This window comes from Tasmannia lanceolata, unplaced genomic scaffold, assembly GCF_043159265.1.
Source record: "Tasmannia lanceolata isolate RefF3 unplaced genomic scaffold, GAP_Taslan_0.1 ptg000024l, whole genome shotgun sequence".
Lineage (NCBI taxonomy): Eukaryota > Viridiplantae > Streptophyta > Magnoliopsida > Canellales > Winteraceae > Tasmannia > Tasmannia lanceolata.
This window is the reverse complement of record NW_027518701.1, coordinates 7160187-7179001: the sequence shown is the minus strand read 5'-3', so window position 1 is coordinate 7179001 and position 18815 is coordinate 7160187. Positions and strand designations below refer to the sequence as shown.

The 18815-nt window shown below is 39.8% G+C and overlaps 1 protein-coding gene across 1 annotated transcript in view; it reads right to left on the bottom strand.

Moving 5' to 3' along the window:
• LOC143856922 (putative serine/threonine-protein kinase BSK3) overlaps window positions 1–18815 on the bottom strand; it is a 65532-nt gene continuing 46717 nt past the window's right edge. Inside the window, exons 8-11 of the mRNA XM_077367177.1 lie at window positions 18258–18446; window positions 6426–6593; window positions 3826–3939; window positions 1–779 (exon numbers count right to left, since the gene is read on the bottom strand). Coding sequence (XP_077223292.1) covers window positions 528–779; window positions 3826–3939; window positions 6426–6593; window positions 18258–18446 — 723 coding nt within the window. The 3' untranslated portion in view covers window positions 1–527. The remainder of the gene's footprint in view (window positions 780–3825; window positions 3940–6425; window positions 6594–18257; window positions 18447–18815) is intronic.

Here is an 18815-nt window from a genome sequence, read left to right as displayed (position 1 = left end):
TAACTGCTAATCCTGATGTTAACCATAGATAGCGATGTTACACATACACATACATGCAATATATCCGTACACAGACAGAAAAACATCACACATGCAAAATACAACCCAATATCTTCACAGCATTGGAAGAACACCAAACCAGTAGCTGTACACAAATCGCATATTTCTATCTTCACCAGCAAATACAGTATCTTCTTGTTCAGAGTTAAAAGAATGATATGCACACTCCTTTTTATATACCCATCTGATTTTTCAAACTGGTAGGTATGTTTAAAGTCATTGCATCAAAGCAGCCCAAAGTCTTCACAGAAGAGAGGGCACATTTTAAGTCACTCGGGCAAATCAGGAAACCTCTCTCTACAAGTAGGAAAACTGGTAAAACCTTCATTCCAGATATTGCCAGGAAACCCATTTTATCATGAGAAAATTGAAGGGGTGGACGTGGAGGCTTTATTAATTTTTTCTTTGCTCACAATTAGAGAGGATTTGCAGATATCTTGCCTTTCATTTCATGTTTTTCTTTTTCTCTATTGCCCTGAGGGAGTGATCTTTCTGGCTTCGAGTGATGAACCATCTTTGAGTGCTTCTAGAGATTCATTTTCCATTCCGAGTGCGAGAAGAGCGGCAGCCTGCAGGTAAGATGCAGTGGGCCATGAAGGAGAGATGATTTGAGCTTGCATTGCGTCGTTCATAGCTTCTTGTGGCATGTCACTCATCAGATAAGAAAGGCACCGGCGTGCATAAACAGTCGGAGAAACCATAGTTCCAGCATCAATGAACTGAAAATATAAAAATAACTATCAGTTCCATAACAAACGAAATTTCTTCAATATAAACATATAATAACGGAAGGTGATTCGATGTGCACATCATTTATCTAAAGCATCTCTAGCTTTAGATTAGAGAGGCTAGCCTTCCCACGCCCTACTAATCAAAGGATCTGGACAACAGACTCCGGACTTGGCATGACTAGCTTTCCGACCGGGCTACCACACTTTTTTTTATTGAAAAGCTGGGATTGAACTTCCGACCTCTAGGTTGAATAAGAAAGCATTGGCCATTGAGCTAGAGGCTCAATCCCTAAGTCTCATTTCAAATAATAATATGACAATTTGCATTTCTTTAGTAGAAATGCATATCGGGCTACCACATTTGGATGACCATTCTGGAATGGCTCGAGAACTGAAGATGGGTTACCCTTTGGTTAGAAATAGAATCAAGGGTCCAGTTGAGCACAAACACACTATATTCTTAGCTAGTGTGTATCATCCTACGAGAATTCATTATGGTGTGGATCAACCTGAAAAGTTATGAATAAAAGTATTAGGCACAAGGAGGTATCCTAGGACTCCCCAGGACTCCCCTTCCTGGAGCACTCTCATAGCCAATGAGCTTTCCTTTCCTCTTCTATCTTCAATTGATCACACCGACCAAGAAAAAGTGTTTTGTTTTGGCTCGACTCGTAGTCACATATGAAATAGATGATGGTATAAATTTAGCGACGCTTTCCCCCATGATTCTTCACAATCATCGACATCATCACAACAAACACAAATTCGGGGTTCCCATCACTTTTCACAAACTCCGTAACGGTTGTCGGAAGTTTCACTTCTTTCTATACATCTGGTTTGCAAAACGCCATGTCTGAAACTCAAGATTTTGCTATCAAACTAAATGTCGGAGCTTCCAAAACCCCAACAATTGTTCCGAGAAAGGAGATGAGAAGTAGAGTGAAGATCGACAATCTTATTTTCTTTCGTTTTCCTTTTCGATTGCAACAGACCGATTTTTTTCTCCGTTTCTTCTCTTTTTCTTCTTTTCTTTTTGCCAAGTCATTTCCAAGGGTTTCCAACCCAGCGCCCGTAATTGAATGGAGCCTTAAGTTTAAAGTTAACTTATTAGAAAATATTAAGTTTTTTAACAAGGATTTATGGAGGAAGACATCAACCACTAGCATCCCCATTGGTCTAGACAACTTTGATGTCTTAGGGGATTCAATGGTAGATGACAATTCTGTTGTTTTCACCACAGAGAATTTAGGTTGCAACAGGTGGAAGATCATTTTTTTGTTGATGCAATAGGGTATCCCCACCTTATTCTAGGGCTGGACTAATCCCCATGGATGCACGCAATCACCCGTAAACCACGTGCATCGGGTAACTCCAAGGGGTCGCATCTATGGGGAGCAAACCCACGACACTAGCCAATGTGCCAACCTCGTCCGGGTTGTTATAACGAACGACCAAGATGTGGGTGTCGTTCCTGATGATGTTCAAGGAGCTGTTGGCGGAGATGACGAGGGGAACAATACAATTGAGTATGATGATCTAGCTTATGACAGCGCCTAGGAGAAGATTAGTTATATTGAGTGATCAGATGCAATCAATGAGAAATTTGAATAATTCAATCCTCATTTTATTTCACATATTTATAGCTACCACTTATCATTTTGTATGATTATTTTTTCAAGTTTCATTGACCAAAACAAAACGCTGAATGAAACAGTATTAAAAACTAAGACGTATAATGTCTCTGACAGGCTTGAAAACAGGACTGATCTTGACTGTTTATTTTAGTTGCTCTACCAACCAGTTGAGTCTATAATAACAAATATTTTTATCCAAAAGAATCCTTCCAATAATGATAGCTCCCAAGGATTGCCAAAACCTGTAAAAAGATCTAGCAAGTGATGTTAGGATTTTCATGTGAAAGGAAAGGGCCCCGACGCTTATAAAATGAAACACCCAATGCTCTTGACATCTATGAAATGACGGAACTTTGGAACTCATTGAGAAGTTAAATAAGTTTCGAGAGAACTAGATCACAGTGAAGAAAGAAGAACAGGTGAGAGTACGACAGAGGTAGGATGATCTCGAAGACAATGTTGCTCAGAAGGATTACGATCTTGCACATTGGACGCTTGAGATCGACATGCCTACATCAAGTTTCATGCTAGGAAAGGATTTTGGAGGTGTGAATCATCTGCTAGTGAGGTTCCCAAAGTTCTGGCAAAATCTGACAAAATCGGCAATAGAAGACCATGCCTTCTCCTTATCAGAGATGCGAGCTAGATCATGAGTGGCGGGGAGTTTCTCCAAATAGAGGCTAACATTAGCAAATGGACCAAGGTGGTCAATGGAGGGAGACTTTCGCAAGGAATATGTAGATGGAAGGCTGAGAGTTCCTTTCGGTGATAAGTTAAAGAAAAAGAGGTTTTTCTGCAAACTTTCTTGGCAGACCAGGTTGAAAAAGGGCTGGGTGGGTATTGTGCGATAGGATTTCGAAGATCACTAAAGATAGATTAACTTCCCCCAACACCTACCTCTCTCTATCAAGCTAAAATTTAATGGTTTCTCATGAAGAGGTGCTCCTTAGGCATATGGAAGTTGAAGTTGGGCAATGTTATGGTACAATAGGGTCTGTGGAATAGATGCTCATATTGGCAGAGCAAGTTGCAGTGAGTCAGGCAGAGTCTTCAACAACGTGAAGCCCCACCTGTAGGAAAAGCATTTTGGGCGTGGTCAGAAGGGCAGATACTCATGATGAGAAGTGCATGAAAGAAGGTATCTCTCCTACTAGTTATTTTTTATCCCCTCTTGGAACCTCTGGAGCTTCGACCAGTGATTCTTCTAAAAGATCAGTTGATCTTCTTAAGGATGAGGAAGTTCAATCATTCCCACAAACTGCATGGAACTATCAATTTGACAAAAAAAAGATAATTAATTGGAAAAATGCCATAGTATTTTAAATACTGGAAAATTGAGAGAAAAATTATGTTTTGTAGGAAAGAAAACTAATAGCAAATAGTTATTTAAAATGAAGTACCTGGGTGTAGCATTCAATTGCTGCTCTAAAATCTTTGTGTCGGAAAGCAGTATCACCCTTTTTCTTAGAGTTTAAAGTCTCTTGCATTTGGTTGGTCCACATTTGAAATGATAGCTGCGGGATAAAAAAAAAAGACAGTTAAGAAACCCATAGGAACAGCTGAGTATTTAGTTTAGACTGAGGCACTAATTAGGCTTACGAAAACGTGAATATATGAACCTAAAAATTACAGCAACATGATATGCCCTTATAACCATGGCTGCAAGAAACAAATCTAAACACCAAATAGAAAACGTGAAAATAGAGTATCACAAATATAACATTCACTTAGATTCAATTAGAAGATCCATTCAATGAGAAAATGCATGTTAACCAACTAGAATGGCCCCCTGGTTCCAACTTAAGCAAACGAGTCATCAAAATCGTTGGCAGTGGGGACACATACACATAGCCAAATATTCCAGGCATATGCATGCATTTTCAGGAAGTAAGCTTCTATCCACGAACCTACTTTACCCATATATCAAAATGAAGTTTCCCACCCACATAAAACCCTTCAATGTTGGCACAAACGATAGAGTCCAGCTTATAACTCAAGTCCACAGAGCTAGATGTTGCAACTTGCAACCTTAACGCCATGGGTTTAATCCTATACTAGTATTAACTACTAAAAATAAAGAAAAGATAAAATATGTACCAAGATTTCATATACATGCAGAAATATTTGGCTTTAGGTAGCCCCTCCAGTTTTGAATTTTTTTTTTTTTTTTAACTATAACTTTTACTCCTTAGCAATCATATTACAAAGCGACAAGATGTCACAGATATTGCCAAAACCAAGATAGTGGACGGCAAAATAGCCCAGAAGGAGACGCAAAAATCAAGAATCAAATCCTATCAGAGTCGCATCGCCCCCCAGAGAAACATCTCTATGCACCCCCGCTCTCGCCAGTTCATCCGCCTTTGTATTTGCCGACCTCCACATATGAAACGATTGAGGGCGAATTAATTCCACCAGATCACGTATTTCATCAATTTTACCTGCGAGTCTCCAGGGACCCGGGCATTTGTTCCTAGCCCAAGCAATAATGTTGGCCGAGTCACCCTCAATTATCAACGGTCCCAGGCCTAATACCTTAAATGTGCATGTCTTCAAATTTGGGTTACTATTGTTGCAATGGTTTAAAGTAACGGTCGGTATCAAGATGCATTGCCCTCCACATCTCGGATTATTTTAGGAGAGAGAGAGAGAGACCAATACATACACTTCTCATCCAAGAGACATTATCTTATGGTATGAGTGTTTGTCTCATACGATATGGTCTGATATGTAACGGAATTTAAGGTGACCGTGTACTCCCAATCTCCCATACTTTAAGGCATCTTGTCCTGCTCCCTCTCTCTGCAATTCTACTAAGGTTAAAGCAAAAGACAAATTTGTGAATATACATTTACAAGTATTCGGCACCCATGCCATGCATGGGTGAAATGGTGGGTCCCACCCTCATTCATAGGTTTGGGTAGAGATGGGGGCCCACCACATCAAAACATGAAGTGAAAAATGGGGGCCCCACCCATCACAGCATACAACTCAACTCAACTAAGCCTTTGTCCCAAACTAGTTGGGGTCGGCTAATGAATCCTTTAGAAAATTTTCAAGAAGAAGGTGAAAGGGTCTACCCGGTTCAAAATGACTAAGTCTACTCCTGACACTATTTGGGTTCGCCTACATGGATCATTTTCTTCCATTATACCCTATAAACAGAAGTAGTACAAACACCGACAAAAGGGAATTTCCCCTATTCGAGTAAGGGCATTGACTTCAGCCATTTTCTCCGTCCATGCTTCTTGCCTTGTGGTCAATGTCCGTTTGCTCTTACTGTTTTCAATAATGAACACTAGCCCAAGTAAGGCCCCCTATTAGTAAGGCCTTGTTCCCCCTCTAGCCCCCCGGGGCGGCACCACGTATCCGGTTATCTTCCCATACCGAATATGAAAGAAGAATGTTTCACGGTCATGTTCTTTGTTATGTTCCTAGCCCTCAAGTCTTTCCTCACTGTTTCTACCCAAGTTGTTTTCGGTCTGCCCCTACCTCTTTTTACTCCAACTTGGCACAAGCCACTTCTTCTCACTGCCCCACCCATCATAGCATGATGTGTAAAATAGTGGGCCCCACCATAATGCAAGGGTGTTGGTAGAGATAGTGGACCCACTAGATAAAATATAAAGTGGTGGCCCCACCCATGCTACCCATGTTATGGTTGAGTATAAGATTTTGGGCCCCACCCTATTAAAACAAAACATAAGGTATAAAGGAAAGGTTTTCCAATAAAAAAATTTCTTGGAAAGAAAGCAAATGGCAATGGAAAGAAACATGCTTAGTATATAATATAGATAGATAGACAAGGGTACATAATGTATGAAGGTGCATATGTAAGTCCAGTGAGAGAGAGAGAGAGAGAGAGAGAGAGAGAGAGAGAGAGAGAGAGAGAGTTCAATAGAAGCAAATGGTGATCAAAATGCAAAATGCAAAATGGTAAGTAAGAATGCAACCACAGTCTTATGTAATTTTCTCTCAAACTGAATGATCAAAAGCATACCTCGTTTGCTGTCCCCTCATCATCTTTGTAGCCTGTCTTTTCCAAAATCTCGTGTATGGCTGTCAAATCCTTTCTTGAGCAAGCATCACCGAGTGGAGACAGCGATAGTGACTGCAGCGAGGATGCAGCACCATGCGGCGGCATACCCATCAACTCATAGGAAGGAACCTGGGAAACCAATCTAGCTTACTATATGACAACCCTTCAAATTCAAGTTCAGAAAAAGAAAAAAAATAATTCCAGGTATTGAGAATAAATCATTGGGCCTTCGGCATGCAACGGTGTTGTACATGATGAAATAAAGAAGAAAAGTTCAAATAAGAAAGCAAAAAACAAGGTAATAAAAGACAAGTAACTAAGTACAATCCAATAAGAAACCCAGTGTGCCAAATAGGAAGCCATTTAAGGACCTAGAATAAGAGCACTCCAAGTAAGACAAGGCATTTTTCCATATCCTACTTGTCATTGCAAAAATATCAGTTCAAGTACAAGGTCATCCATCGATAAAAAGTAAAAACACATTCTACATTGCTAAAATGTTGCATGACATACCAAAAGAAAATTTGTGGGTTCCAAAAGTGTGCCAAAGCGCTTGCATACGTGCAAGCATATGAGAAAGAGAGAGAAACTACCTCAAGATTTGCTACGACTTGCAGATATTTATTCTAGGAAATTTTGTAAATCCTTATTTCCATGCTCCAAGCAGTGGGATCTACTTGAGAATGGTACCATACTCCAGTCTACTATGCATTGCAAATTTGTGGGTTCCAAATGTGTGCCAAAGAGCTTGCATACGTGCAAGCATATGAGAGAGAGAGAGAGAGAGAGAGAGAGAGAAGCTACCTCAAAGTTTGCTACGACTTGCAGAGATTTATTGAAGAAAATGTTGTAAATACTTATTTCCATGCTCCAAGCAGTGGAATCTACTGGAGAATGGTACCATACTCCAGTCTACTATGCATTGCAAATTTGTGGGTTCCCAAAGTGTGCCAAAGAGCTTGCATACGTGCAAGCATATGAGAGAGAGAGAGAGAGAGAGAGAGAGAGAGAGAGAGAGAGAGAGAGAGAGAGAAGAGAGAGAGAGAGAGAAACTACCTCAAAGTTTGCTACGACTTGCAGAGATTTATTCAAGAAAATGTTGTAAATGTTTATTTCCATGCTCCAAGCAGTGGAATCTACTTGAGAAAGGTACCATACTCCAGTCTACTATGCATGGTATGTTTTTCTTAACCATATTGAAAGGTGCACAGAGTACTTGAACCAAGAAATCACAGATAGCCATTAACTACAACCAAGAAGAGGTCAACATAAACATGTAATTGTCGGGATGGTTCAAAATATGATGTATCTGTTATGCGAAACTGGAAAACCAGGACAAAATTGAGAGTAATGTTCTGACAAGTTAAAAGTGCGAAAGAAGTTAATATGGCACCATGGAGAAGTTAATCATAGGCCCGCCCAAGTCGACTGGGTGTCACCTTGGCTGAGTTTTTGTCTGGCTCGAAATTTGACCTTACCGAGTCAATCAAAAACCCCATTGACTCACCCTGAGTTAATGAAAGATTGACCACATCCATCATTGGCTCATCCAAGTTAAATTAGTTTAACATTGGCCGAGTTCTTATCTAAGTTCAAGTTTTTTTAAAATGATCATTTCAAAATATTTTAAATCCATCATAAAATAATATGTCGAGAGAGAGAGAGAGAGAGAGAGAGAGAGAGAGAGAGGAAAGAACCCAAAATGGTCATGGCCTTTGCTTTGCATTACTATGATGATTACAACCCTAATCGCTCACTTGTATAATGGCAGCAAGTAAACTAATTACAGAACTGCTATTAATGACACACACACATAACTTGGTCTTTGCTTGGGACAAAAAGAAGATTTATTTTAACACTCACCTCTTTCTCTGACAAAATGAAAATAAATCTTCAATCTCTCTGAAAAAATGAAAATCAATCTTCATATGTTCTTTTGTAACATAAAACACTTGATTTTATTGTAATTTTATTGCATTTTGATTGCACAATATAACTGTGCATGACCCCTTGAAGCATACTGATGCAGGAAAATACCTAATCTAGGGAGACTCCTACACTCCTGATGGGATAAAGGCTTTAGGAAAGATTTAGGGTTAACACGGAAGGCTCAAACACCTAAAGAACTAACCTAGGGCTGATTTGGCTCTAATTTTATTACGGGGCAGCAGCAATAACAAGACGTTAAATGCTTTCAATAATTAAAAAATTCACAACTAACAAGAAATAAACCTTATGCAAATTAATCTATAGCTAAAAGATCCTCTTGACGGATTGTTAATGGCAAAATTAGTCCTGAACTAGGTTTTACGCATGTAGCAAAATAAAAGAACTAAAAGCTAATACAAATACCGATGAATTAAGATGTAAACAGGCATGAAAATGTAATAATCAATGAAGAACATCAGAAAAATTATCAACAGCAGTGAGGGGTTCAAAGCAGTCCAGATTTAGACTAAAAGGGTATTTCGGTAATTTTACAGATCTAGAATTTTGGGGTTATACTGCTGTCCAGATTATCGTTATGATCTAGAAAGGTAAAGGAAGTAAATCTACGGACGGGTTTTGACGGTAGGTTTAGGCTAGAGATCTCAAAAACTAGTTTTAGGGCTTCAAAAGGGTGAAATCTCAAATAGGCTAAAAAATGGGTTTAGGGTAAGGGATCTTGAGTGTTTTAGCTGAGGTTTAATCACAAAATCAAACCCTCAAAATCTTAGATTGAGATCTTGAAGAAGAACAAGATATATGGATTTTGGTTTTTTCAAAATTTGGGGTTCAAAACACAAAAGAAAGTGAAAAGGTTGATGTACTAACCTTGTTGTGCAAATTTGATAGAGAAAGAGAGTGGAGAAGAGAAAAGATGAGAATGGTGGTTCCAAACCACCAAGTAGAAGAGAGAAGAAGAAAACTCAAATTTCTGGCTTCAAGCAAAACGTCAATTCTATTCAATATTCAAAAATCCCTTACATTGCTTTCATAAGATGTATTTATAAGAAAACAAACCCACGAAGAGAACTTAAGACCAAAGCAACTGATCTCAACCATTCATCTAATCCAAAGTAAACTAAATAAAGTTATAAACTTACCTAAAATAGTAATCCCATAACAGACCTATATCTCTTCGTAAAAACACCCATAACTTGCTCAAATCACATCCAAATCATGTGATCTTGGGCTCATTAGATAGGTAATTGAAAAACCTTTCTAATAATACCAAAAACATGCCAAACAGATAAGATTTGATGCCTAAAAAGTAGGCTACAAATGAAATGACGAAAATAGAAAATGAATAATAAAAAAAGGACACCCGTGTTTGTGGCCAATGCTAGAGTCCCCTCCAACAATCTTGTCCACGCCTGCGCTTGTAAACCTTGAATTCTTTCGCATTGTTGACGTCCCCATCATTTCTCCCCGGCTTGGAAAGATTCACCTCCGGTAAATTAAACTATTCATACTGCTCTAATAAATCTAGTTCAAGCTGCTGAAGCTCGTCGAATGTGATCCAAGAATCATCGCTCTATGGTAGTCCTCGCCATCTAACTAAGAATTTTCGAACTCCACCGGTGCAATTGGAGACAATCTTCTCATCCAATATGTCTTCTACTACTTTCCTTTTTCTCAAATCTAGGTAATGGTGGTGTAGAAGGTATCACTAGGATGGGTGAAGATGGGAGTATATTTGGAGTTTTCAAGGGAAGAATATGGTTCGTGATAAGGCACAAGATCTTCAGCATTGAAAGTATTATTAATTCTCATGTCAGGTGGTGAATCTAAAGCATAGGCATTAGCACTAATTTTTTAATTATTTTAAAAGGTCCTGCGCCACGAGCATTTAATTTGCTAACTACACGTTTACCATATCGTTCAGGCCCTAATTCTTACAATTACCATAACACTGTCTTGGAATCCATGTAGCCTTCGATGTACATCTGCATAAGATTTATATGATTCATTACTAATTATTATCTTCTTATTTCTGCATGTAAGTCTTGAATATGATGCACAAAGGACTCGGCAGACACGGATACCCTAGAACTGGCACTAGCTACAGCAGGAATAGGATCAACTAATTTCCTGTGAAAATAGCCTGTGATAATTTGAAAAGGGGAAAGACCTGTACTACGGTTCACAGAACTATTATAGGCAAACTCGGCATGAGAAAGGACTCTATCCCAACTAGATATGTGGTCACCAATAAGACACCTCAGGAAGGTCCCTAGACTCCTATTAATAACTTCAGTTTGACCATCTGTTTATGGGCGTTATGCACTAGAGAATTTTAACTCGATTCCCAACATTTTCCACAAGATTCTCTAGAAATGACTGGTGAACTTAACATCACGATCAGACACAATTGTTTTTGGGAGACCATGGTGTTTCACAACCTCTGAAAAAATGTCCGAGCAATAGCAGAAGCACCAGATGTTTTAGAACAGGGAATGAAATGGGTCATTTTCGAAAACCTGTCAACCACTAAAAATATCGTATCATGTCCTCTTTGGGTTCTCGAAAGACCTAAGATAGAATCCATACGCACATCCTCCCAAGCGGAATTGGGATACTGGCAATGGAGTATATAATCCCATGTTGTGCTTGTGCATCTTGGCTATCTGACAAGTTCGACATTAGCCAATAATCTTAGCAACATTTCGTTTTAGGCCAGGCCAGTAGAACCAATCTTCAACCAATTTGACCAATGTGTCATGCAGCTCCTCTAGCATGTAATTCCCAAACCATAAAATCCCCCAAACCATAAAATCTCGTAAGGAGGTACGAGGCAAACATAGTTTAGTTCCTTTAAACAAGTAGCCATCCCGCATTTAAATAGTCAGATCGTAATTTAGAATGTCCAAAATTCATGGCAGCACACGCATTTCCAAAGTTTGGGCAAGTGACGTGTTCATCCTTGATCTTGTCAAACCCAAGGACTTCTACACATGGAATTCAGAAATTTTTAACATGACTCCACACTTGAAATTCACCCGAGACATTGATCTTCTAGAAGGTTTTAAGAGTTGGGAGTGTTTTTTTTTTTTTTTTAAATGACAAAATTTCATTGATTTTCATTAATCCTAGAGTTACATTGGGGACCAGAAGTCCCATATTGTAAGACAAAGTATTAGAAAAACTGGTCAGGACATACCCAAAACCTAATGGTCTCCGTTCTACCAAAGGCAAGAATACCAAGCGCGACCCATAGAGTTTCCATGAAACTTTCCTCATACACCATAGCTACCTTTACTGGTTGGACTCCCGACCATAGCCTATCAAAGAACATCAACCCTACTGAAATATTCACCCCAAATCTTACTATAGGAGAATAGGGAGGTCCAGATCAGAGGCCAATCAAGGCGAAGGACCATAGTCTCTCCAGCCTTAAGTAGATATAATGTACTTCATCTGGATGCTACCCCGATAGGACACTTTTGTTCCTGCTGAACTCAGATCATGCTAAAGCTCGACTCAAATTTGAAAATAAAGTACTGGAAACCAAGAGCTCCAAAAGGAACCTCTTTTTTGTCCTAAAATTCACGTGCCTTCCCCGAGATTCCTCATGCACGCAATCAATTCCAACACACGACTTCCTTCAAGGAATTACAATCTACCTATGCCATGACGCCCGAGGTAATCTCCCCTAATATATCAATATTTCTAAATCCAAATAAATTAGGACACCGAAGAGTTCGAAAAAAGTTTGCTGTGTAAGGATAAAGAAAGACCTAATTTTGAAGAGGCTTAAATCGCCAGGACGATTCGAAAATGGGAACCCATTACTTGTCAAGGATCCCCTCCCCAGACTTCTATCCAGCCTGTTTCTCTCTTTCTTTTTTTTCTTCCAGATCCCATGCCGCCATAGCAAGGAACATTTCTTTTGTGGCCCCCAAGTCCTCCTCACATCCAATTCCGAACACGTCCCCCATTGATAGCAAATCATCAAACTCCTCCGATAAGTACCCTCGATCCTCGGATTTTCCAGAATTATCTTCCACCATTTTACCTTTACCTTTTGTGCCCACGACTGGCCCCAAGCGCTCCTGAGCTAGCTGACTTACTTCCAATCCCAACGACTCGCGGGACAAAATAGGCTCATCCACCGGGCTGGCCAGCAGCTGCTTCATGTTCCTAGTTACCGCCCTTTTTTCTTCCTCCCACTGACGTCTACAGGAACGCCTTTCTTTCTCTACAATTTTTTGAAAGAAGTAGGAGTGTAACACAACTGAGGGCATCTGCAGCTGTATTCTCAACACCAGGACGATGTTTGAGGACAAAAGGGTACTCCTGCAGATACTCGACCCATCTTGCATGCATCGGTTTCAACTTCTTCTGAGAGTTAAGATATCTAAAACGTGATGGTCGGAGTATAGCACACTCTCTTGTGGTAGCAGATAGTGCCTCCAATGGCGCAATGCTAGAGTCCTGGACAACTGCATAAAATTCATTTTTCGTAAAAGGTATGCTTTTGCCTAGCCTCATTAAGTTTTTCATTGAAATAGGCAACTGTGTGTCCTCCTTAACTTAGAACACCACCAATTCTGACACATGATGCATCACATGCAACTTCAAATACCTTAGAAAAATCGAGTAGACGCAACACGGGAGCCTCAGTCAAGAGTTTCTTAACTTCTTCAAATGCTTTTGTGGAACTTTTAGTATACTTGAACTCCACTTTTTCTATGCAATCAGTCACGAGAGCCATAATGGAACCAAACCCTTTAATGAACCTACGATAGAATGTTGCCAATCCATGAAAACTTCAAACCTCAAGGATATTAGTAGGTTCTGGCCACTCAACAATAGCGTGAACCTTCTCATGATCAACTTTAACCCCTTTAACTGATACAACAAACCCTAGGAATATAATTTGATTGCTAAAAAATGTGCAATTCTTCAGGTTTGTGTACAATTTATCCTTCCTGAAACTTTAGAAATACTTTTCGGAGATGTGACAAGTGGGCAACTTTTGTGAAATGCAAGTGTGACAACCCAAGAGGGGGGTGAATTGGTCAATTACACATTCTAGGCTTAATTAGATGGATTATTAAAATTAATTTACTAATTAAGCACTAATTAATCTAACCCTTGTTTTAAATAAGCAAGACACAATTTTGGGTTTAGATATTACTTTATCCTTATATCCTGTAACCCTTGTTCAATTTAAAACATAATAATAAGTTAGGGTTAGAGTTTACCAATCACCACATGTGCAAGAGAAGAAGGAGAAGAAGAGTCATCCACAAGGAACACAAGATTTTATAGCGGTTCGGTCTATCACAAGACCTACTCCACTCTTCCAAGTTTTCCTCCTTGGGCACTCCACTAAAGTTGAGATTCTTCAATAGCAAATCTTCAAGCCGTACACCACAACTTCTTGAACTCCAAAGGGGACAAACCCTTTCTGCACGAAGACTTGCAAGGGGACACTCCCTCGTACACCGGATTCTCCTTTCTTAAGGGGCCGAATCGGAGACCCTCAAATACAAATAAAGAAATATAAATGGAACTCTCTCTTTGCTTCTTGATAGGCGGATTACAAATAATGTTGCTCACAAACTCTCCAAGGAATAGATACAAATGTAAAGCCCATGGAGATCCTCTTGATAAAATGTAAAAATACAAGTTCAAAGAGGAACAACCTTTGATTTAAAAGTTTAAGCTCACAAAGATAGGATTTAATCTTGTAAAAAGGTTATTTAGAAAGGTTCTTATGATGTATATATAGCCCATTTGAAAATTTGACCGTTTGGGGGTAAAACTGTAATAAACTAGGTTGAAAAAGTCAACCTGCAAAAGCCCCAGCGGCTCTTTTGCCAGACCGCGCGGTCGACAAGGCCACCTTTTTATTTTCAAAATTCAAACCGCCGCGGTTGACCGGCCCTATGGCGGTCGCCCGGCGAGAGCTACCTGTTTCTTAAAAATTTAAGCGCAAAACCTTTCCGCGGTCGCCCGCCCCAAACCATGCAGGAATGGTTCTGTTTCGACAGAACCATTTCGCGGTCGACCGGCCCGCCTTTGGAACACAAGTGCTGGATTTCCAGCCTTGCTTCCGCGGTCGCCCGGGAGACCCCCGGTCGACCGACCCTTGTTAAAATTTCATTTTAACATTAAAGTTCCAGGGGTTTTGGGCCATGGTCTTTGGGCTTAAGTCCTAGGTTTTCAAACACATTGTTGGGTGTGTTAATGGTTTCTAAAGATATAAAAAGTTAAGTATGAAAACCATTTAAAAACCTTTTAAAAGTGCAATTTAACATAAAATCAAGAGGACTCTAAATACATTCTAAAAGTGTATACCATGAGTCATCTTGGAATGTCTCGGCTTCTTGACACTTTCTTGGACTCCTTCACCTGTGAGTGAACTTCTTCAACTTGTCGTGGCTCTTGTGACTACCTCCAATCTTCAATGCCTGTTGAAAGGTGCATGAGGTGTCACCATGGCATGTTCATCTCCAAACTTCTTCTTGACACTTCCTAGGTAAGTTGTGGGATCTTTATCTCGAGCTTCTTTACTTGAACATCTTCAAATGATGATATCTTCACTGTAAGTGCAATCTCCTTGATCATTGTGTGTGTGGATCAACAAGCCATGTGTTGTGTTGAGTTGTGTAATGGCGATATGACATATGACTTTCCTGTCTAAGACACAACACTCAAAGACAACACATTAGTCCATAAAGACTAATCAATTTGGGTTTGCTAGCATCAAAACAAGAAGGTAAAGTGAATGATTGAACCCATGGGAACCCTTGGGCTTACATTTTGTTTTACTATAAATTAGTATAACATCAAAGTAAACAAGAAAAAACCTACCGATGAATGGTCGAAGCTCTTGTGTCATTACTCTCATGAATGTGCTTGGTGCATTGGTTAAGCTGAAAAGCATAACTAACCATTCATCTAAACCATCATTTGTCTTAAAGGCGGTCTTCCACTCATCGCCGACTCGAACTCTGATCTGGTGACACCCGCTTTTAAGATCTATTTTTAAAAAGGTGGCAGAGTCAGCCATCATGTCAAGCATATCATCAAGTCTAGGAATTGAAAATCGATACTTAACGATCTTGTTTAGGGCTCGGCTATCGACGCACATGCTCCAACTTCCATCTTTCTTTGGCGTAAGCAATGCGGGTACTACACAAGGACTTAGGATTTCTCGAATTAAGCCTTTACTCAAAAGCCCATCTACGAGCCTCTTTAATTCAACATGTTCTTTGGGGTTCATGCGATAGTGGGGCAAGTTTGGCAAAGAGGATCCAGGAACTAAATAAATGGCGTGCTGGATATCTCGCATAGGATGTAGTTCATGTGGGAGTTCCTCAGGTAATAATTCATCATATTCTTTCATCAACGGCTTCACTTCAGGAGGAATTTTAATAACAGACTCATTTTGGAGGACATAATCTGTTTTTACCACGAAAGCATAAATCTCCTCAGACTCTTTACATTCTCTTTCAAAACCCTTTTGATTAAGAATGCCTAAGGGTCTCTTGGACTTTGCTAGTGGAAGCAACTTCCTTCCCTTCAGCCTCTTTAAATGGCTTCAGTGGGCATGGCTGCCAAGTGATTTTCTTCCCTCTGTGCTCAAACGAATAATTGTTGGATTTTCTGGAATGCATAACATCCTCGTCATACAACCAAGGTCATCCTAATAAGATATGAGCAACATTTATCTCAACAACATCATACCAATTTGTGTCGGTATATGAAGATAAATTAAGAGGCACTCGACATCTCTAGGTAACTGGAATGGTAGACTGATCAACCGAAGCAGCTTTGTATGGATTTGGATGTGGCTCGAGTTTGAGTTCCATTCTGCTGATTCCACTAGGAGAAACCACATTCATACAACTTCCACTATCAATAATGACTCGGCAATTCTTGCCCTGATGTTTACTGAAAGTGTAAAAAATGATGTTCCTCCTCCAGTCCTCATTCGCCTTTGGTTGCGCGATCATACATCTCATCATACTAACCTTGTTCGGATTTTCTTCTGTTTCTAGTTCCCCTTCCTCATTGATGTAGAGTCCCATTCTGCTGATTCCGCTGGGAGAAACCACATTCATACAACTTCCACTATCAATAATCACTCGGCAATTCTTTCCCTGATGTTTACTGAAAGTATAAAAAATGATGTTCCTCCTCCAGTCCTCATCCGCCTTTGGTTGCACGATCATACATCTCATCACACTAACCTTGCACGAACATATGTACCATGGTTTGGACAATCACGAGCATAATGTCCATAACCCTTACACTTAAAGCACTGCGCTTTCTTGGGGCCTTCTCCCAAAACTCCTTTACCCTTAAAGTCCTTGGACGGTTGGTAATTATTGCTGGACTTAGGGCAATTGGGACTTTGTTGTTGAGGCTTCTTGTAGGAAGCCTCCCCATGTTGGTTGCTAAACTTCTTGGGGAGGAACATCTTTTGGTGCTTCTCAATCTCTGAAGCCTCCTGAAAAGCTTGATCAACATCGCCCAAAAGATGCGATCTCATCTTCTGATCTCTAGTTTAAGCCCATCCAGGAATCCGGTGAGGGTTTGATCGGGTTCTTCTTGGACTACTCCGGATCTTGACCTCATCGAATTGGTTCATGTATTCGCCAACATACAAATTGTTCTGCTTAAGCCAATTCATCTGCATATCAGTTGTTGTCTATACATGATTGGCAAAGACTTTGCCTTGAGTTTGGCCTTCATTTCATCCCATGTCCGAATGCTATCCTCACCCCTCCTGGTAAGTTGATGCTCAAAGTAAACCCAATAAGTTTGAGCCGCACCTGTCAACTTCAGTTTAGCAAACCTAACCCTTCGGGATTAGGACATGTTATACCAGTCGAAGTAGTTTTACATGGCCACTAGCCAATCAGAAAAGGATTATACTTACCATCAAAGTCCAGGACATCAATTTTAATCTTCTTGGTAATGTCTCCAGCATAATCGGGTCAATCTCAGGATCATACTCGATCATCATCATAATCTTCATCATGTTGCTGGCGATAGGGAGCTCTGTATCCCTGATAACCCCCTCGGTATCTTCCTCGACCACCTCGAGCATTCCAGTTCCCAATCCGATAATGGCCAAATTACTGGTCATTCTCGAACTTGTCTCCTACACTATTCTGATCCTAGCCACCTTGATTTTGATTGACTGCTATTTAGGGATCAGGTGGTGGATTTTGGAATCCTAGGTTCCCTTGTCTAGGACCTTCTAAAGCAGCAAGCCTTCTCTGCACAGCTTGAATCTCGTTACTAACAGCTTGTAACTCTCGACTGTGGACTTCACGATCCGCTTACTAAGCCGATTCAGATCTGCCCTGATGTCTCTACTCTCTAATGAGTTGGGCCAACTCATCATTAAACACCTGATTGTTGGATGTCATCGTGTGGTAATCTTTACCACTCCTTGTGGGCATGCATGGGAAAGCTAAACACAAGAGGGACACTAACACCCTAAAAGGTTTCCTCAAAATTATGTGATATATTAAGCAATGCAGTAAATACTGTTTAAAAATAAGAAGGTAGTGTGGTGAGTGATTGTCCGTAAAGTTGTAGATATGGAATTACCAAAAAAAATATAGCATTCAAATGCATAAAGATAGAAGACAGTGTAAAAATATATAAATTGTTCTAAAGACCCTCAACGAGTAGGGGCATGGAATTACTCAAAAATCTAGCACCAAAGAGCAGCAGTAAAGACACAAAAACTACTTTAGATAACCTCATTGAAATCGAACTTTGCCGAAAGAATTACAGGCTCCACTATTTGAGATAACTTTCTTCTAAAGAAAAACAACACACCTCAGTTTCCTTCTGAAGAGAAGCCAACGCAACCACTAATGACTTTGCATTAGGCCGTTCTCGGGGCTCATATTGTAAACAGCGAGAAGCTAAGCGCACTAACTCTGACCCATCAGTAGTTGAAAATTGTCCTTCTATACAGGAATCTGTTAGCATCAGAAAATTCCGGTCCCGTATCAGGTCAAGCGCCTATATAGAAATTATGTAACAACTCATTAGAAGCAGAAAATACATTACAACAGTATTAAAAAAAGGGAGCTCTCATAGAAAGGGGTAAAAAGAATCGAGTTACACATAGTACAAAACATTAGATAAGTTCACAATGCAACAATTTTGGTAAACATTGTCACCATCACAGGTTAGTACAAGAATAAGATATTCATCAGTTATCTTTTGGTGGCGCCACTTGCAAAATGGAAAAAAATGGTTTAATAAATTGGTCACTCATTTTTTTTCCTTTCTTGACAATTTAAGAAAAAATTCTATATTGGAAAACAAGAAAAATTAAAATTCTATATTGCAGTTGTTAAAGTTTAAAAGAATAAATAGCGCCTTCTC